This window comes from Rhinolophus sinicus, chromosome 1 (genome assembly GCF_057876585.1).
Source record: "Rhinolophus sinicus isolate RSI-liver-muscle chromosome 1, RSI-T2T, whole genome shotgun sequence".
Taxonomy (NCBI): Eukaryota; Metazoa; Chordata; class Mammalia; order Chiroptera; family Rhinolophidae; genus Rhinolophus; species Rhinolophus sinicus.
Genome location: NC_142501.1, coordinates 214,100,491 through 214,122,156, shown reverse-complemented (window position 1 = coordinate 214,122,156; position 21,666 = coordinate 214,100,491). Strand labels below are relative to the sequence as shown.

At 54.9% G+C, this 21,666-nt stretch overlaps 1 protein-coding gene across 4 annotated transcripts in view; it reads right to left on the bottom strand.

Moving 5' to 3' along the window:
* ZFYVE28 (zinc finger FYVE-type containing 28) overlaps positions 1 to 21,666 on the bottom strand; it is a 71,735-nt gene that overhangs the window by 42,748 nt on the left and 7,321 nt on the right. For all 4 annotated transcript variants that reach the window (XM_019711498.3, XM_088793287.1, XM_088793280.1 and 1 more), the window contains exon 2: positions 521 to 661. In XM_019711498.3, coding sequence (XP_019567057.3) covers positions 521 to 661 — 141 coding nt within the window. The remainder of the gene's footprint in view (positions 1 to 520; positions 662 to 21,666) is intronic.

Here is a 21,666-nt window from a genome sequence, read left to right as displayed (position 1 = left end):
CTGGTCACTGCCTTGAGGGAATTTTCAGATCACGGCACAGATGGGGGTACCTGGCGGGACCCAAAAAAATTGCCTGGTTGAAGAGTAGCAAGAGAAAGTAGCAAGAGAAAAAGTAGCAAGTACAAGCAGCGAGAGAAAAAGACACGTTGCAAAGAAGGAACGATGATAAGGATGACGTGACGTCTCTCATTGGAAACGCCTATGAGAAGACCGGAACGGACTGAGGAGGAAAATGAGTCACCACTTCTCATTCTAAACCCAGCAAACACAGCCTTCAACATGCAATGTAAAATACTTTCAAGCAAAGGCGGAAAGCATTCATGGCCAGCAGACCTGCACCACAGGACATGCTAAAGAAAGTCTTTCGGGCAAAAAGAAAATGACACGAGGTGGGAATGGGGCGCTTCACAAAGCAACGGAGAGTGCCAGGAAGGGTCACTGCTCAGGAAACCTGGGAGATCCTTTGACCCACATTTAATGGCATCCGCTCACAGCCCTCCGCCCACCCGTGTCCACTCACCTGGCAGGAGCGGAAGTGGCTGACGAGCAGCGTACACCGCTGCGGGTCCTTCCGCCCGTCCAGGCTGTCCAGCTCGGCGGCCACCTGATTCAGCTCCTCGTCTGCATAGTAAAACTGAGCAAGCAGCTGAGGGTCCGACCTCTGTGGAGACACGGGCACAGCAGCGTGAATGGGTAGGAGGCAGCGGCCGCAGCCCAGGCCACCGACACCCGGGCCGCGGCAGTGGGGCTCTCCCCTTGGCATCCCTCCTAAGAACCTTTGTGCTCCTTGCCCCCTGACACACCTGTCCTGACCTCCACGGGGACTCACAACCCACGGGTCGGTGCCTGCTCCTCAGCGGCCCCGAGGCTGCGGGGCCCACAGGACAGTGTCTCCGTGGGGAAGCCAGACGGCGAGTCACCATAGCCCCGTGATGGGATGACCACAGGTAAGGGGCTCGGGAGACTGGGGTCCAGGGGGCCACGAGATGATGGCTGCCCGACCAATGACAAGTCCTGACACCTGGCTCAGGGGTGGGCCCCGGTCACCACAGCCCACTGGGGTCCTTCTGGCCCCAAACCACCAGCTCCCCTCAGAGTGGTGGGTGGGGTGGGGGGGAGTGTGGGGACAGTCCCACAGCAGATGTCGCTGAGACAGAGCGCCTCCCAGTGGAAACAGGTGAGCGGTGCCGAGCCCTCCCTGCATTCATCCCTGCAGGCCTGACTGCTGGTGACAGACACCAGCTGGGACTGAATTTAGGGCACCGGGTAATGACACCTCCAGAGAGCTAAGGCTGCTCTGAGAAGGCGTGACGTGGGGGCCATGCCCACACCTACCCAGAGAATAACTTGGGTCATTCTCTGACCTGGCACACAGTCACCACAGCGACAGACCTCGAAGGCAAACACACCAGCTGCCCAGGTGAGCTCAGCCCCTGCTGTGCGAATGTGCCCAGGGAAGCAGTGACGACTGAGCTGCAGGGAAGGCTGCTGGCGGCTGTGGTGCCAGCTGCCAGGAAGACAAAGCCCTGCCCGTCACTTGCTCCCATTGGACTGGCTGTCCCCCTCCGTGGACCCAGGTGGGGGCTGAGCCTCAAGAGGGCTTCACACTCAGCCCTCCGCTCACACACATGCCTCCCTCTGTATTCTGGAGAGGCTGACATGTGCAAGTGGGACTGTGGGGGGGCATGTGTCCTGCAAGTATGTGCATGTGTCGCTATGCAGTATAAGTGTGCCTATGTGTAGACACATAAGTGCACACGTGCACACGTGCATGTGAGGGGAAGTATGTGTGTACACAGGTGATTGTGTGGGTATGTGCACAAATACGTGTATACACATTTGCACCTACAAGTGTGTGTACACATGTGAATATATTGTGTGGGGACACACACGAGGCACATCTGTGTTGTGTGTGTGAGGGTGCACACGTGTGTACATGTGTGCTGCACAACTGCATTTCTGAGTGTGCAGGGATGCACACACAAGTATGTATGTGCACATGCATGCATGCATAAGTGTATGCCTACAAACATGCGCATGTGCGAGTGTGCACATGTGAGAGAATGTGCGTGCATGTGTGTCCAGTCTGGAAGGAGGGCCTGGGAGGTGAGGAGCTGGCTGATGCTCCCACCGTCCCCACTACCCGGAGACCAACTCCTCCGCACATCTCTCCATTATGACCCATTTGGGCCCATTTCCCATCCTGGAGCCTCCTCTTGGTTTTAGGGTAGAACCTGGGGAGACAGGGAGAAGTCAGCCTTGACAGATGACCAGAAAGCCTTGTTGTCTGACTCCCCAACCAGGGTTCACTCTCGCATCTTCCGGGCCCAACAGGCAACTACCTGGGGAAGAAAGTGAGGGAGTGGTGGGGCCTGTGGGGAACAGGAACGGGCACGCCGGCCCCGTGGAATCGCACGGCAAGGGCGCTACAGCGCCCAGTACTGAAGTCGCCCCAAACCAACCCCCACAAGACCATGCAGGCGCTCAATGGCTCCAGGATGTTCTCCTGACTGCCTCATGCTTTCCCAGTGAGGGCACATGGCGGGCATGGCAGAACCTGCCCCTCAGAATTGAGGCGCGGAGACAAACTATGCTCTTACAAGGCTTGGAGTTCAGTAAATTAAAGACCTGAAAACCAGACTACAGATGTGTTGACCATTAGCAAAAAGAGCTATAAACACACGTGCACACACACCAGAAGAAATTATAGAATTCAGAAAATTAAAAGAACGAAAACTAGCAGTTCTCTCCATTTTGCTGAAACACAAAAGGCCTACCTATTTAAAACTTTTAATTATCCCCTGAGGTAGCTTTTCAGTCCCCGAAGGACTGAGATTTCCAAGGGAAGAATGAAAAGTTCCCTTGTGCCCCCAGCGATGCCGTGGGATCTTTATTGGTGTGTCCATCAACAATCGTGTCCATCACACCCGCCAAGATCCCAGGCTGTGAGGAAACCTCGGGCAGGAGTTCCAGGAAATGGATTAACACAATTTACAAAATTCCATTTGTGCTGATTGGCAGAACCCAAAGGAAACACTCGTGCTCCATTACCATTTCCAAGTTCGCAGGTGGGAAGGTAGATGCTTTCACCTGCTCAGCACTCGGGGCGAAATGGTGTAGGGTGTCCCCCCACCCCGCTCACAGGTGGGACTGACAGAGGAAGGAGGTATTTGAGAGACGTGACAAACTGTCTTCCTCTCTGATTTGAATCAACCAGCCTGATTCAACAGCATTTTTAAATTAAATTTTAAATTCAACTTTTTAATGTCTCTGAGTATAAAATGCCCACAACAAAGAGAACCAATTGATATAAATAGGAAGAGGGACTCGCCCCATTTGAAATAAAAATTGTAAGGGGTATAATGACGTCGGGGAAAAGAAAGGAATGGGACACACTAAAGAGGGGCTAATTATTCAGCAATATCTAATCAATTTATTTAGCAATATGCAATAGCAAAAGACAAAGGCACTTAAAACAATGTGCTAATGACAGAAAGTAAAGGTGGTTAAGACTAAACTATATACACTGATAACAATGTCATGTCAAAGGAGCACACATACATGTAAGTTTAAGAGATCCCCACACATGTTTACTATTGATCAAAAATCACTAGGCTAAAGACACAGAAACAACCAAAATGCCCTTGGTAGACGACTGGGTCAGGAAACTGTGGTAAATTTATACAATGGAGTATTACGCAGCCATGAAGAAGAAAGAAATCTTACCATTTGCAACAATATGGATGGACCTAGAGAACATTATGTTAAGTGGAATAAGTCAGACAGAGAAAGACAAATACCATATGATCTCACTTATATGTGGAATCTAAAGAATAGAATAAATGAATGAACCAATCAGGAAAAAAAAAAAATCACTTGGCTAAATACGCAAATAATATCAATAAGGAGTATCCGAAAGCAGTAATAAACTCTATAGGAGAGCAACTATTACAGTAGATGCCAAAAGCTCACCAAACCGTAGGAAAAACAACAGTGGAAAGATCAGGAGTCAGAACTTTGCCAGGTCTGTAGCTGAGAGAAACTCAGTTGTCTCCCACTGCTGCTTTCTATTTCCCAAGAATGCTGCTGCGGTTGCCGTTGTTGTTTCTGGAAGTTAGGGCGTCTCCTGATGCTGCAAGCTGCAAGCTACGTACAAGTTTCTAAAATGTTAACAAGTTCTCAGGAATGCTGCTGCTGTTGCCATTGTTGTTGTTGTTGTTGTTGCTGGAAGTTAGAGCATCTCCTGAAGTTACAAGCTGCACACAAGTTTCCTAAATGCTAACAAGTTCCTAAGAAGGCTAACTGTGGGGAACAACACTGGAGAGGTCGGGAACAGCCAGACCTCACCAGGTCTGTGCCTGGAAGTCACGGTGTCTCCTTGTGTTGTAAGCTGCACGTTGTACACAAGTTTCCAAGATGCTAAAATGATGAAGAATCACCAGCGACAAAAGACAAAAATGACAAAAATGACACTGCCAACTGAGGTCTGTCTTATATATTTTTTCAGATGTACCTTAGAGCCAAGCTCCTTGTTCCTGCCTCCCCCTCAGGGAATGGCCAGTTCCGAGAGGGTCCAACAGTTACTGTGATAAAAATATTGTTTATCTGGCTGAAGAGTCAGTTCATTTGGACAAACAGTACTTTCTGTTTTCACCTGGGACCATCGGCCCAGGCCTTCCAAAGCCTGGCAACATGCCTGTCACGTCATTCTGATATAACTTAGTTACGTCTTCTACCTCATCTGCTGACGCGGGCAAAAGAGACAGAAAGCAACATCATCCCATATTTCTCCTGCCAGGAAAGAGACAAGGAAGAAATTCTCTTCACCCTAAGCTAACCAGTACCTCACGTGTAGTCTCTTATGGGGGGGAACCCCACATGCATTCTCTCATATGGGGAAACAAAGGAACAAAAACTAACAGACAAAAGATAACCATCACCTCACATGCAGTCTCTCATGTGGGGAAACAGAGGAACAAAAACTAACCAAAAGCTAACCAATACCTCATGTACAGTCTCTCACGTGAGGGAACCTCACATGCAATCTGTCATGTGGGGAAACAAAGGAACAAAAACTAACAGACGAAAGCTCACATTAGCCAAAGAAGGTAAATTTTCCTCAACATCTTCCCTACAAGGGGATAAATTAGAACCCAGCAGGAATGTCTTTTAAAATCACATGGTCATTATTTTCTCAAAGGTAAATTCATAGCAGGGAAAGGGTTTACTGTTACAAGAAGACAAGAATAAAACTCATGAGAAAGCATTTGGCTTCAGAGGTTAGATGACTAGTGAACGAGTGACCTCCGAGAAGGCAGGAGAAAATGTGCAATAACAAAGCAGCACTGAACTCTACTAGTTGAGAACTAATGTTGTAAAGCTGATTGAACCATTTGTCCGAACACCAGTGATGTAGGGGAAGGATGTGACTGCAGACAAGGAAGGGGAGGCAGGAGGCGGGTGCAAGCTTAGCCCTGCCCTCAGATGTGCATCTAAACCAGGCGTTGGAGATCCTGGAATGTCCCCAGCAGTTGTGAGGCTGGCTGGCCAGGCTGGGGCAGAATGTGGCACAAACCATGAACCGCCCCCAAGGGGCTGCTGTCCCCAGCCCTGTAAGGAGCCCTGTGCCCACTGGGGACCAGCCAGAGCCCACACAACACCTCTGACCCAGATGAAGAGACTGACGCTCAGAAAGAAAACTAATGGCCATGGTCAAACTGCCGGCCCTGAGAGGGCCAGAAATCAGCCACCGCACTCCAAGAACCCTGGGCATCCATGTGGGTAAGAGCAACCAGGGCGGGTGCCTTCAGGCCTCTTGCTTCCCCATTAGGAAGTAAACAGTGCCATGGGAGGACCTAGAAGATGCCTACTCACTTCCCACCAGGACCACAGCGGTCCCTGCCAAGCTGCGGGAGCGGGAGGACGGGAGCGGGAGGACGGGGTTGGCAGATGGCGGGCCAAGTGGCAGGACAGGCAACATGGTGAGACCAGGGAGGACCAGCCCCACCCAGTGTAAGCCCAGAGATGGGGTGTTGCCCAGGGGCTGTGGGGAGTCCCCCTTCCACCCAGAAGCTTCTCAAGACATGAGCTGGGCTCTGAATGCTGGTTCCAAGGAAGACCACCCCAAGGGCCCTCACCGCCCAGGTCAGCTGGGCAGAGGCCAGAGAGCTCAAGGGTGATGGCTGGGTGCCTGTAGTGCCAGCCAGGCCCTGGGCCTCATGGACCAGCTTTCCAGTAAAGCTGGACACCTCACTGCAATGCCAGGAATCTAAGAGCCATGCAAACAAACAGAGAAAGGCCTCTGGTCTCGGCACCTGAATTGGCTGCTCTGCCCACGCGTGCCCCCTGAAGCCAGCTGATGCTCAGGCCCTGGACATGGGGACGCTGCCCTGTCCAGGAAACCCACTGGCCACTGGTCCCTGGGGCCGGAACCTGTCACTGCCTCCACACACCCTCCTGCTGGCCTCCACCACCCTGCCCCCGCCCCAGCGTTCCTGGGCAGCCATAACCTATGTCCCCAAAGTTGGGCTTGTCCCCTGGCATCCCAGGGGCTGCCAGGCCCAGCCCCTCAGCAGCCCTGCTGCCCAGGTAGGCACACGCGCCTGTCGCCACATTGCAGCCCTGCTGCCCGCCCACCAGTGGCTGGTGGCTGGTTGTTCCTGCCTCCACCCCCACCCACCTGCCTGCCTTTTCACCCAGTGCACTGCAGACAGCACACTGGTCAGCAGGAGGGACCAGCAGGCACTTCATCGCCCCACCGGCCACAGCTCCTGCCAGGGGCCCTCCCGCGCCTGCTGTCTCAAGACTCGGCACCTGCCTCCCTGTATCCTTCAGTGCAAGGTGGGGAGCTGACCCTGGTCACATGGCCATCCCCAGGTCCCCTTGGCCTGCCCCGCACACCCTGGTCAGGGCACCCCAAGGCCAGCTGCCGCCTCCCGGATCGGGGCGTTTCAGGTATCGGCCGGCGGGGCGTAGGCGCAGTCAATCACCAAGACTGTGTGTGTGTTATCCAACTCCCATAACCCCCCAGGAGGGGCTAAGTGGCTTGTCTCACTCAGCAGGTTTTCAGGGTTCATCCACGTCATAGCGTTGGTCAGCATGTCATCCTTCTGTCACCAAACACACCCCACTGTGTGAGTATGTGACATCTGTTCATCCGCTCACCAGGTGGTGGCATCTGGGTCGCTTCCACCTTTGGGCAACTGTGGACAAGCTTCTGTACGCACGTGTGCTTGCCATTTCTTCTGAGTGTAAAGCTAAAGGGCACCTCCTGGTCCTTCAGGGACCCTCTGCGTAGCCTTCTGAGGTGCTGCGGACAGTTTCCCCGTGGGGTCCGCCCCTCGCCCCCCCAGCAGTGTGCGGCCTGTCTCCACCTCCTCCCCACGTGGCTCTGAGTCCTTGGTCCTAGCTGTCCCAGCGGGCGTGAAGTGCCACCTCCGCGGGCTGATCCGCGTTCCCCGGTGGCGGTCATGGTGGTGGTGATAGCCTCTTGTGCGCTCGCTGGCCTCTGGGAGTCCTCTGTCTCCTGCTAACTTTCCTCACCGTGACCGTTCTTCCCACTCAAGTCCAGGGCACGGAAGCCGCCTCACCCTCTGGTCTGACCAGAGCTTTCCCACGGCCACGTGAACGTGCAGTCCAGACTGGGCTTCTGTCTGGTGGCATGAGGGTCCCTCCATCACAGCCAAACTACGTCACCGAAGCCATGGGCGGGTATGAAACAGGCAACACAGTACTTTCATGGTGATTAGGACTTGACTTGCCACAAAGAGAGTCCTGGGGACAAAGCAAGCATGCTGCCCATCGTCTGTCCTGGGACCCCAGATATGTCCCCTACCCACTTGTAGTGAGATGAATAGGTGGCCCCTCAAAACTCCACCTAGAACCTGTGAACGTGACCTGTTTAGGAAAAGGGGACTTTGCAGGTGGAAGGAAGGTAAGGATCCTGCAATGACTCCATGCTGGACTATCGGGGTGGGTCCTATCCCCAATGACAAGTGTCCCTGTAAGAGAAGGGGAAACACACAGGGAGAAGCTGCAGAGACTGCAATGCTGCGTCTACCAGCTGAGGGACACCTGAAGCCACCAGAAGCCAGAAGAGATGAGGACCAGATTCTCTCCGAGCCTCCGGGAGAAGCCAACCCACCGATACCCCACCCCGAGGTCTGGCCTCCTAAACTGCGGAAGACAACACTTCCGTGATTTAAGCCTCACTTGTGGTACCTGGCAGACAGCAGCCGCAACAAATGAACAGGTCCTTTGTACCACGATTATGATTTCAGAGCTGCCCCAGAACACACGCGGAGGGAGGGTCATCGCCTTGTCCCGGTGGCTTTGGGGAGACCAAGCGATCCCTCTTGGCTTCCCAACTTCCATCCATTAATCCTGTGAACTTTCCCAGGCAGCAGCTCAGCGCAGGGCCCTACTGCACACCCTAAGGTGAAAATGACCATGGTCCTGGGTCCTGCACAGCGTGTCCAGCTGCCTCAGCTCAGGGGCTGGGGTCACGGGCCGGGTGTCCCGGGCTCCCACACCCCAGGTCACGTGGTGGGGAGGGGCCCCAAGAGTCCCTACATCCTCCAGGCGCGTTGAGAAGAGGCACTCCCATGCCCCTGGGGAGAGTCCAGGTGCTCTCTTTCAACAACTCTCCGGTCGCTGCATCACTGCAGTACAAGCACCAACAGGACAGAGGACCTTAAAAGGACAGAGCCCAGAGCCCGCTGGAGAGAGGCAGGGCAGGGGCCAAAGGGAATGCCTTGTCCAGAGGGGGTCGGGTCGTTCTCAGGCCTGCATTTTGTTTACTGTGCTGGCGCTGCTCTAGGACCCTGTGCAGTGCACCTGCCTGGGGTGCCGGGGCCCACATGCGCCCCTCGACCTGTCCCTCCCTCCTGGCCCTGATTCTGACGGTCCTCCTCTGATGGCCCCCCCCCGGGAGCAGGACGGCACCCGTCCTGGCCAGTGTCCATGGGTGGTGGATGTTTCTGTCTGCAATTTTCCTGCAGATGCAGGGTCCAGGTGGTTCCACCAAAAGAACACGGTGCCCCCTACCTGCCAAAGTACCCACAGGAAAGACGACTGGGGCCTTGATACGGAACACGGACAAAGGTGTTTCCATCACACAGGTGCCGAGTCTGGTTCTTCTTCTTGTTCAAACCTTGTTCAGTTTTGGGTCCCACTCCTCACAGGACAAGTGGGTTGTGAGAGGACTTGGAGCTGGAGATGGGGGAGGGGACTTGGTCTGGGTGTTGAGTGGGGAAGGAAGGGGACAGGGAATGGGTGACAGCAGGGAGAGGACAGAGGAGCCTAGGGACACACGGTCTGGTGGCTCTGGCCCCCAGGCTGCGCGGGACGGGGCCTTAGGGATTCTCAAAGCCTGCAACCCTCCTGCCCCTCACTTGTATTGTGACTACTGTTCCCTTTATAAATAATGCATATGACACTGAGAAGCACTTGCCTTGCACGCTGCCATCACAAAAGGCATAGGTCAGAGACAATCAAGACGATTCCATCACTCTTTAAAAACAGCTTCCCCCAAAGCACATCCGCTCCCGCCCATGTGTGGTTTTACCAGAGGATGAAAACTATTTGCAAAATAGTCCAGCAAGAGCCTGTACTTGGTTTTTATACATTTTTAGAGGAAAAAATATAGACAGATGTTCCGGAGGCAGGACATACGACAGAAGAGAAGCAACTGAGTGTCTGCTCAGAAAAAAACAAGGAAAGGAGTTGCAGGAAGATAATCCAGGTGCAGACTCTTAAGGCAGAAAATACATACACGGACACACAATGAGCCCTTTCCACAACAGCAGGCAAACAATTAACCTTCACGTGAGGTCCCACAACAGCGGTAGAAGCTGCCCATCCCATGGGCTCTGCACTGGGCGCCTGGAACTGTCATCCCTGAGGGCACAGACCCAGTGTCACAGGGACTGTTTCCTCTCCACAAGTTTAAGTTTATACTGCCTGGCCGTATGCCCCCAACAGCGTAAATAGGTAAATCTCAAAACATTTAGGTAGAGTCAAAGAAGCCAGACCAAAAACGACCTGGGTTGAGTCTGTTTACACACAATTCTGCGGATGCACACTCAGCCTGACCACAGAGCAGGTCAGCGTCACCTGGGGGCAGAGGGGCCAGGCCACTGCTGTCCTCAGTCGCGAGGCCAGTGCGGGGGCCTCCAGGACGAGGTCCTAGCTCAGAAGAGCCTCCTCAAAGATGACCGTACCTCGACAGAGGGTGCTAAACACCAAATCAACTTTAGGTATTATTTTTGGTTGTAAAAAGCACAGAAGTTCTGAAAAGTGTAACGAGGAAGGTAGTCACCCCCCAGAGCTGGAACACTGTCAAGCCCTGGTCTCCCGCCAGTGCGAAGCTGGGAACATAATTCATCCTCACTCACCCAAGCCCCCCAGCAGAGGAGCCAACCCCTCGAGGCAGGAAACCCGCACTCGTCTGTCCTGCTGGAATTTCACGGTCCTCACAGAACTGTCACCAACACTGTTCCATTCATCCTGAAAGCTGGAGCCGACCCTAACACCACAGCGACGTGCCCACAGGTCTTCGGAACACCTGACTCTGAACAGCAAAAGGCAACGTTCATACCCTACATGATGATATCTGTAGAGTCACATGGAGCCTGTCTTGCTCCTAAGTTCAGCACCTCCATCTGGAAGAAGCCAGGGACGACCAGGGTGCAGTTACACAGAAGGAACCAGAACTGACGCAGACATCTCTCAAAACGAAGGCCACTTGCAGCAGCCGGCAGCTGCTCAGACGAGGACAGACACCTGTCGGAACCCCGTCCTTAAGCAGGTCTGTGTGCTCCTAGGGGAAGCGGCTCTGAGTATCTATGACACAAATCCAGAATTTCAAGTGAAAATCAAGTGTATCCACGGAGACCCAGACGTCAGACCACGGCTGCATGCACCTCTGGGCAGATACTGGCCCTCTTTCTGCAAAGGTTCTCAGGACAGTTGTCACACCCACACTCCACGGGCCTGGCTCCGGCCGGATGGGCCCGGGGTGTCTGCTGACCAGGACAGGCTTCCAGACGAAGGGTGGACAGAAGTGTCCTCACACGTCTCTTTTCCTCACTGTGCATGAAAATGCTAACTTGAGGGACATGAACATGAGCTTAAATGACCAACATGAAAGTGTGTCAGTCACGAGCTGTCTGCAGTGGGCCACCTCATCCACACCCCTCACACGTGTCCCCACCATCCCTCACCGCCACTGTGGCAAACTGTGCTGTTGTGACACCCCCAAAGCCTTGAGGAAGATGGCTTTCTCTTCTTACCCCCAGGCAGTCATTTTAAAATGTTATACTTAAGTCACTCCTACTATTTCAAGCAACTTTGCACCAAATCGGGGGTTAAGTTCTAACAAGGGCCAAATCACCTGAGTCAGTCTTCCTGGCTGGCTTCAAAGACGCACCCCAGGGTCACCTTCCATGGAGGCCCACCCAGCTGTCCCCGCAGCTGGAGATCAAACGCCCACCTCTGAACCCCAGATGAAGTCACAGCTCGGTGGCCGTATGGAACGAATCACCCCATGGGGTGAGACCACCCCAGGCTGGGCACAGCGACCACCCAACATTGGACCTTCAGATCTCACCAGTGAGGAGCCCACATCCAGACGGGGTCAAGAAAACATGGTCTTCAGCAGCAATACTTCACAGCTGCACTGAGACTTCGTCCAGAGAAGCTGGAAAGGCTGCGGGCACCTGAGAGGGCCCAGCGGACTACCCTGTCCTTAGAAAAGAAGTCCACACAGAGCCTGGACGACCCCAGGCACACAGCCCCCACCGCAGTGCCTGGCGGGTACCCGTTGCCAGCGCCCCCTGGCCCCTCGCCTCAGGCCATTCAGAGGCCTCACAGGTACCTGGAGATAGAGACACGGAGCCCGTCAGAGGCTCCAGTGGCCATGAGAAACCTCAGTGCAGACCAGCTCGGCCAACGGGGCTCTTCCTCCCCTGGGAGTGGCTGTGCTCAGTCCTGGCCCGCTGCCCTGCTTCACCCTCTGCCCAGAGAACAGCCCCACGCGGTAAATGCCGTCTGCTCCCCCCAGCCCTCCCTCTAGCCTTCCTGCCTGATGACCAGTCAGTGCCCAGAGAAGGGCTGCTCAGGACAGGGGTGCTGGCCGTGAGGATGGGCTGGGGTGCCCCTCCATACCTTCAGGACCCTGGCGAACTGGAAGGCAGAGAGCAGCCGTGACGCTTCGCTTCCCCGTGCTGGATGGTGTGTTCCCAGCACCCGACGCCCAGGAAGTGACTGCCCATGATGCTGGCAGCCGTGCCATGAACCATCAGGCGCCACCCAGGAAAGGTGTGCTTCAGACAGCGTCTCCGCCAGCTGTCTCAGCTGTTCTCCTGACCACCATGGGGCGGGGGGCAGGCACCAGGGCCGTCAGTGGCTGGCTGGGACTCGCTGTGACATGCTGGGGCTCCCAGGTCCTGAAGTCAAGCACGTTCCTTGCCACATGGCCCCCCGGTGACAGTGCACAGAACCCCGGTGGGGTTCACACCACTCTGAGCCCGTGCTTTGCCACCCACCGGACAGCCTCCTGGCCTGGGGTTGTGTGCCACATACACTGCCAAATACACAGTCGAGGGAGTGCACCCCGCCACATTCACAGGGGCCAGAGACTAGACGTGGAAACTTAGGGGGACAGTTTTAGAAGCAGGCTGCCAACCCCATGACCTCAGCTCTCTAGTCAAGAAAAGCTATGACTGCAGATTGTCAGGGTGGGCACGCTGTGTCCCATGGCTCATCTGTACCTTTAGTGAAGTGACAGTCCCCCCACTGACTCCCGGGCACCCCCAGTGGGCCGGACTCCATCCCACCCCGTAAGCACTGTCCTTCTTCTGCTCCCACAGCCCTGTGTGCGATGTCATTGCCAGCCGCATCTGGAGGTGGGAAACTGAGGCACAGAGAGGCCAAGCCACTGGTCAAGGGCACGCAGCTGCAGCGTGGGGCTGCAGAGTCCCGTGCAGGCCCCGTGGGTGGCCCCGCCACGCCACTGACCTTCATCTTTCTTAAATGTGCTGGTAGCGATGAGTCATCATAAAACTAAATTTAATCTCTTAAAGCTGCTCCCTGTGCACTTTCCAAAGCAGCCCCTCAGCAGATGGGCAGTGCAGGGGCGGGTGAGGGGGCAGCGGGGCTGCCTGCCGGTGCGGGGTCCCCTGCGGGCGATGACGACGACGACAATATCTCGGGAAGAGAGGCAGGCGGTGGCTGCACAACACACTGAACACACTAAATGCCATGGGCTCCTCTCATGTGCCTGAATTCCACCTTAATTAGAAAAGAAAAGGAACGTCCTGGGGAAGGCAGCTCCTCTGAATGGCACCCCCAAGAATTCTGGGGACCTTGGTCTCGTCCCCCAGATGGGCAGCACCAGCTCATCCCTCCCTGGCCAGGGAATCAAATGCTTTCAGTGTATTCTACATTAGAAACAAAGTGACCATTGAAAATGGACCCCAAAGTATAAAACAAACAAAACTCTCAACAGAAGCTCAGTAAGGTGACATTAGATTTTCTCACTTGTCCAAGCCTACCACGTGTGTGATGTGGGACTTTGTTTAAGGCAGTGTTGACAGGCAAGTCAGAGGGCATTACCCTGCAGTGAGGGCGCTAACTCCCGGGCGCTGACAGGACCCCGAATGCACTGTGCTGACCAACGCCCCCCCCACGCCCCCCAGAAGCTCCGCCCTGAAGCTGAGTTCAGCAGGAACCTCGATTAAGGCATTTACAGAAATGCAGACACACGTGTCCACACGGAACCGGTCCTGGAGTTCCACGAAAAAGCTTTTCCCTTCTTTCCAGGTCCAGGCAAAACCATGGCTCTTTCACTCTTAGTGTCTTGGAAGGAAGGAAAGCGGCAAAGCTCCCCCTCAAAGGACCAAAGTCTGTGTCCTTCTCGCCACCAAAGCGTCTTACTGATCTGGCGAGTAGATTGATGCTTACCAGCAGAGCCCCGAGGAGGGCACCCCAAATCTCACAGCCTGCAGGAAACGCCCCCACTCTCCTTCTCCCCCTCTGCACACAGAACACGTGCCTCCCCCTTGCTAAGCACAGAGCAATTCGACTACATGAAAGGCTTGTGCTGTTTCACACATGCTATTGGCCACACTAATTTAAAACCCCCAGGCTGGGAATTCTCTGGAGGCAGCAGGCCCTGGGCCACACAGGGGCCAGGCCACAGGCCACACAGCCCACAGGCCACACGCCACACAGGCCACACAAGACCCAGACCACAGGCCACACAAGACCCAGACCACAGGCCACACAAGACCCAGACCACAGGCCACGGGCCACACAGCACCCAGTCCACACAGACCACAGGCCTTGGGCCACACAAGCCCTGGAAACCCCTACTTCTCAAATCTGCAAAAAGTTCAATGGCGCAATGATTACTGTGAATCGCGCCATAAGCACCCACGAGCCCACCAGCCACCTCGCATAGGATACCACACGTGACCCACGGCCCCAACCCGTTCCCCCGTCCCCACAAAGCGACCTGCGCCCCAGATCCTGACTCATACGGCTCCTTTAACGCAGCTTGGTTGCTGCCATATGCGGTCCTCAAATGTATTTTTGGTTGTTTTTAACTCTATAAAAAGGATGTCATGCATATGTGATATTTTGAGACTCGCTTTTGATTTGTCACATCCTGTGCACTCTGCCTGCAGAGTGACTATGCTACAATGGCCCCTGGTGTGGAGCCCCACAGGGTCCCGCCACACCCCCCCAGGTCATCCGGATTCTTCCGGGTTTCTATTATGCAAGCAGATTCATGCACGTTCTCACTCGTCCCAGGAGGCAGGTACTACTTCCCCATTGCTGCTGTAACAAATCGCCACAAACTTAGTAGCTTCAAACAACCAATGTGTTATTTTAGAGTTCTGAAGGACAGAACTCCAGCATGGGTCTCACTGTCTAAACTCCAGGGGTCGGCAGGGACACTAGTTTCCTTGTTTTTTCTAGTGTCTAGAGGCCACCATTTTCTTCAATCCATGGCTCCTTTCTCTGTCTTCAAAGCCAGCAGTGGTGTATCTCTCAGACGTTCTTCCATAATCACAGCTCTCCCTGACCATCTTCATCTCCCCACTTCCACCACTAAAGACCCTGTGGTCACCGTGCCCCCGGGATAATCCAGGACCATCTCGCCATTTCAAGGTCAACCGATTAGTGACCTTGGCTCCACATGCAACCTTCACTCCACTTCGACATGTAACCTAAGCTATTCACAGGCTCCAGGGACTAAGACGTGCACATCTTTGGGGCTGTGATTTGCCTGCTACTGGTGGCATTTCTGAGTCACGCCAATCCATGTACCTGCAGCCACGTCTCAGATCCCAGGGCCGGGGCCGTCTTTGTGCAGCTAGCAGAGTGGGATGAGGTGGGTCTCGCCACGGACTTGAGGTCCTGTCCCAGGACTGGGCTCCTGAGTTTCTCTCCACAGGTGTTTGATGTGTGAGGCGGGTCATGGCCTGTGCTTGGGTTACAATGGCTCCAGCTCTGTGCACACAGCCTGAAACACACCAACTCCATCTTTCTAACCAAAGGAAAGGCTCCAGCTCACAGTCTCAAGATGGTGGTGACACAGGGTCTGCAGTCATGGGACCAGTCACATGCTGGGTGGCTTGGCCACAGGTGTAGATGTTTCAAGTAAGAGGTGTCCTGGCTTGGACATCAACCGTGGTGCCAGCAGGCGGTCACTGTGCCCCATCCTCCAGCAGACCTGGCACCCAGCGCCTCGGGTGGCACCGAGCACGTGCTCCGCGGGAACCGGCCAATGAAAGACCAGGAAATCTCTTCCACACAAGGGCAGGGCCAGCACTTGTGCGCTCTCTGACCGTCACATTACTAACCCAACCTCATTCAGCTGGAGAAGCAGGACCCTTCCTCCCAGGAAATGGACGTGGGTGCATGCAGGCTGCCGGTGTGAAGCCCCTTTTGTTCAAGGACTGGAAACACCTGCATCCAAGGGAGTAACCCTCTAACCAGTGCGAAACGGCCAAGTTCCCATGTGCCGGGGCCTGGAAGTCGGCCGCACCCAGTCTGCGGCCCCCAATCACTGTCACTGTCACTGAGCCAACAGTGAGTAGAGTCAGAAGGAGCTGCAACTCTGGTTCAGTGTTTTCTTTGGTCGAGACTTTAAGAAGCTAGTAAGAGAGATTCAGACATAATGCCTAACAGTTCATGAAAACTACTTAACCACACTGCTGCTTTTCCAAGAGCGGGTGACAATGAAAAACGCAAAAGGAAGCCTTTTTCTTAAGCACTTGATCCATGGCTCTCGTCCTCCGAAGTTTGGAGACCCACAGTTCCCAGAGCTCCGGTGGATGGTGTCCCATTGCACTGGCTGGAGTTGAGACACCTCATCGTCATCAACCTGGGGCCAGGGCTTCCTGACATTTATTCCCACCCCAGCTCTTCTGCAGCCAAAGTCACCAAGAATGGCAGGCCAGCAGAGATGGCCAGGCCCAGCGCCGGGGGACACAGTGCTGCCCCGCAGGTGAACACACACACCAGGTAACCATTAGTGACAGGAGAACACGGGATACGGGATGGCCGTGCAGCAGGGGGAGGCCGAGGAGGGGCCCTCTAGGTGACAGCAGGTGTCTCAACCCCAGCACTGCTGACATGCAGCCTTGTGGGACAGTGAGTGGCCAGTTGCCGTAATGAGAACAGCCTGGGGTGGGGTAGGGTGAGGGGAGAGAGAGGGGACCAGCTGGGTGCTCCTGCAGTGACCCAGAGAGAGGATGGTGGCTGGACACGGAGATGTCAGAGAGGGTCGTTTCCCAGAAACATTCTTTTATTACTGATTATTTTAAATCGCAGTAACACACATAACATAAAACTTACCATCGTAACCATTTCTAAGCGCACAGTTCAGTGGCGTTAGGTACACTCACACTGCTGTACGGCCAGCCATCACACCATTACAACAGGACGCTTTCCATCTTCTGAATCTCTGTCCCCATGAAACACCGACTCCCAACTCCCCGCTCCCGGCACCAACCATCTACTTCCTGTCTCTGTGAATTTAACTGCTCTAAGTACCTCGTCAGCGGGATCATGCATATTTGTCCTCCTGTGACTGGCTTACTTCACTGAGCACCGTGCCCTCAGGGTCCATCCATGGTGTAGCATGTGTCAGGATTTCCCTCTTTTTTTTTTTTTTTTAAAGATTTTATTGAGGAAGGGGAACAGGACTTTATTGGGGAACAGTATGTACTTCCAGGCTTTTTTTCCAAGTCAAGTTGTCCTTTCAATCTTATTGTGGAGGGTGCCATTCAGCTTCAAGTTGTTGTCCTTTCAGTCTTAGTTGTGGAGGGCGCAGCTCAGCTCCAGGTCCAGTTGCCATTTTCTAATTGCAGGGGGCACAGCCCACCATCCCTTGCAGGACTCGAGGAATTGAACTGGCAACCTTGTGGTTGAGAGGACGCGCTCCAACCAACTGAGCCATCCGGGAGGCAGCTCAATTCAAGGTATCGTGTTCACTCTTAGTTGCAGGGGGCGGAGCCCACCATCCCTTGCGGGACTCGAGGAGTTGAACCGGCAACCTTGTGGTTGAGAGCCCACTGGCCCATGTGGGAATTGAACCGGCAGCCTTCAGAGTTAGGCGCATGGAGCTCCAACCACCTGAGCCACCAGGCTGGTCCCAGGATTTCCCTCTTTTAAGGCTGAGTGATATCCGTACCACATTTTGCCTACCCACCCACCCATCAATGGCACTTGGGTTGCTTCCATCACTGGCTAAGAGGACAATGCTGCTGAAACACAGTGCACTCCTGGAAATGTGTCTGCAGGGTTGGCTGAAGGTGGGGACGTACAGGGAGAAACCCGGAGGACAGTCACCTTGATTTCCGGTGTGGCCTGGAAGCTCAAGTGACAGAGATGGGAAGGATGGGGAGGGCGGGAAAGCAGCCTCACGTCCAGGTGGTGAGACGGACATGCCAGGGTGTCCAGCACCCAGCAGCGGTCAGGGCTGCGAGCTGCGTGACCGGCAGGATGGCTGCCACGTCAGGGAGTCAGGAGGGTGGAGAGAGGCCAAGCAGAGGGGTGCACTTACTCGTGGAGGCTGAAGAAGGGAGAAGCGGCTAGTGAGACTGGACAGAGCCCAGGAGTGTGGTGTCCCGAAACCAGGGAAAGAAGGGGTTGAGGAGACGAGGACAACAGCTACAGGGCCCGAGGAGGGAGCGGCTCAGGGACTGGGTTCTGCGGAGGGATCCGGGGGCCACAGAGGTGGAGCTCCAGCAAGACGGCAAGTCAGGGGGGCAGGGGGTGACCTGGCTGCTGTTCCAGAGAGAGGAGGGCACAGCAGGTTTCATCTCCAGGGGAATGATCTAGAAGACTGGGAGAGACCGGTGTAGGACACGGAACAACACTGAACAGGCCAAGGGGGTGAGGTCCAGTATATAAAGGGGGTGAAATGCAGTGCAGGGAGGAGACTAGCCACGAAGACGCACCTACAACCCCCCACCGTGTGCTTCAGGCCTCTCCTCCCACCTGGAGATGGAGCCTCTCCCGTCTTCTTGGGTCTGCGCTGGCCCGTGACCTGCTGAGACCGAGAGAACGTAGCCGGCATTACTGTGTGATTCTGGGCTGGCCCCGCGCTCTCTTGGAGTACTGTCCCTCCCCTGGACCACTCTCACCACCACAGAGAGAAGCTGGCGCAGCTGCTGAGACGTGGGTGACCCCGTGGATACGGGTCGCTGTCCCAGAGCACGGCCTCCGGAAACCCAGACAGGCCAGGACTACAGACCCCTTAACGAGCCTGTGCTCCTTCACAGCAGGAGTGGTCACTTAACTACTGTAATGTCAACACCACCCTCTCCACGTCAGTCTGCTTGGGCTGCCATCACAGGACACCACAGGCCAGGGGCCTGGAACAACAGGCACTTATTGTCTCACAGTTCTGGAGGCTGGAGTACAAGATCAGAGGGCCAGCAGTCAGCTGCTGGCAGGGGCCACCTCCAGCTTACAGATGGCCACCCTGTCACTGTGACCTCACGTAGCAGAGAACTCGCTGGTGTCTCTTCTTATAAGGACACAGTCCTAGTGGATCAGGCCCCCCCACCCTGAATACCACATTTAACCTGAGTTACATCCTAAAGGCCATCTCCAGGGGGGGTTCTTCACATGTGAATTTGGGGGACACGATTCAGCCCACATTCCCCTCTTTAACCGTCATCCCACTGCTAACAGAACTTTCTAAAAGCTCCTTTTGTTGCACTTTGCAAGTCTCAGCAATTCCAGCATTGAGTCGTCCCCATGACAGGGTTGGAGGTCCTCAAAGCTGTCTTTGGTTACACGGTTAGACACCCTTCCTGTTTTGTTCTGTTTCTTTAATTGATTTTCTTTTTTTTTAATTTTTATTGGGGAATATTGGGGAACAGTGTGTTTTTCCAGGACCCATCAGCTTCAGGTCAAGTCGTAGTTTTCAATCTAGTTGTGGAGGGCACCACTCACTGGCCCATGTGGGATTCAAACCGGCGACCTGAGTGTTACGAGCACTGCATTCTAACCAACTGAGCCAACCAGCCATCCCAGGCCATTCCTGTTTTTACAAAAAGCTTAAACTGATCCATAGAGACAGAAAGCAGGCCAGCATTCGTTCGGGGTGGGGGCAGGTGAGAGGCGGGAGGGGAGGGGGTCCAGGGGTACATTTGGGGTGGTGATTATGTTCACTGTCCACTACGGTGATGGCTCCACAGGCGACTACAAATGTCAAACATTCCCAGCTGCCCACTTTAAATATGTGTAGTCTATTGTTAGTCAAGTATACGTCAGTAACACTGTTTAAAGGCTAAGCTTTCTTTTACAGTTTTTCTTTTGAGGTAACCAGATCCCCGTGCAGTCACGGGAAATAGTAGAGGGGTCCTGTGTCCCTCACTCCGGCTCCCTCAGTGGCAACATCTTGCAAAACCGCTGGACGCCCCTGTTACTGGGACACTGACACAGAGACCACCACCTAACTCAGGCGCCTGGAAGGGGACCCACTGCATGTGGCTTAGTGTGACACAAGCCTGTCGCGCTGCGATGAGGCCTTGCCATTGCATGGCCTTTCACTTCTGGCACCCTCCCTTCCAGGTGTTCCCCATCTGTGACAGAGGAGTCGGGGTTCTCAGACTGTGTAAAGCCCCTTCTCCGCCTGATAAGCCACTCTTTGGGGCCCTCCTGGGGTGGCACATCAGACCTGGCCCGGGGTCCCCGCAGCCACCCCATGGCCCAGTCCATGCTCTCCCAGGGTGCTATGGTAGGGCCGCCCATGCCTTGCACACTGGATAGGCCCCAGACGCTGCCGGAGCCCCCGCCTGGCCCACCCCTGGGGCCCAATGGCACAGGTGTGGACACAGGCTCTAGATGGTGCACCCGAGACAGGAATTCTGGGCCTTGGTTCCTAGTCTGGGAGTGTTTATGGGTCGGAAAGCAGCCACTGCCAGAGCCCCAGCATGTGTGTGCACCAGCGACACAGGAATGGGAGAAGCCGTCACTACGGGGCAGAGTGGAGGACCTGCAGTCCTACCACAGCCTCACTGGGGCTCGGTCCCACAGGGGGCCACCCTGTGCATCCCAGGCCCCGAGCGGGCTCACTCCATTTACGTTGTCTGAGACCATCAATATGTGTGTGATTATTTCTACAGCTTTATTTCTTGCTTCTAATTTACTGTGTTTCTTTCCCTCTTCTCCCGCTCTGGCTGGACCGGTTCCGTCCTCTTTATTCTTTTCTCCCTCCCTGGTCCAGAAGTTACTCATTCTGTCCCCGTCACCCTAGTGTTCACCCTGGGTTAATTCACACCCTTAACTCCCAGTCTGAAGTCAGCTAGCACGTCACCCTTATCCAACCACCAGACACCTGAGGACCACTCCTGGTGATCCTGCCTAGGGCCCCGCTCCCCTGCTTTGGGGCTCCTCTGGCCCCATCACTGTCCTGGTCCCCTGTGCAGTAACCGCTACCTCGCTACCTCGACTAGCCCACATCCCACCACTGCCTCCTGCCTCCCCCTCCCACCTCCTGAGCACCCATTCTCTGGCCTGAGTTCATTTCCCAGCACTTCTTCAAGGATTTGGGGTGGAGACTTTTCATCTTCTCTGCAATGGTCTTCCATTTCACGCTCCCCTGCAGGGAGCAGCCCAGCTAAGCCCAGGACACCACCTGGCCTCCCTCCATAGTCCTCAGCCTGTAGCCCATGCAGCGAGGTCTCCGGGACGCCCCTCAGAGGTTGGTGTCTGCAGGTTCACGCCGATGTGTCCGGCTGTATTTAGTGCCACGTATCCCGCTGGGGACCTAGGCTCACTGGACCCCAACACAACAGCAACTCAGGAAAACTCAGCCATGAGCTGAAAGCAGCCTCTCCTTCCTCTCTGTCTCTCGGCCTTGAGGTCCCATCAGATGCCCCTAGGACACCCCCCACCCCCAGCCCACCCCACCGGGTGCAAACCTCTCAGGCTGCCTTTCCCTCCAGGGTGGCACGCTGGGCAACCTCCTCCAGCCCTCCAGCTGTTGCACGCATTCCTCAGGGCGGGTGTTCGCTTTTAGTTGGTAAATTCAGTGACCGTTTCATCTCTAAGAGTTCCATTTGGCTCTTGTTTACAAGGGGCTGGTGTCACCCCGTGGTTCTGTCTCCCGTCTCCTGGATTGTCCTAAACCTGCGTGCC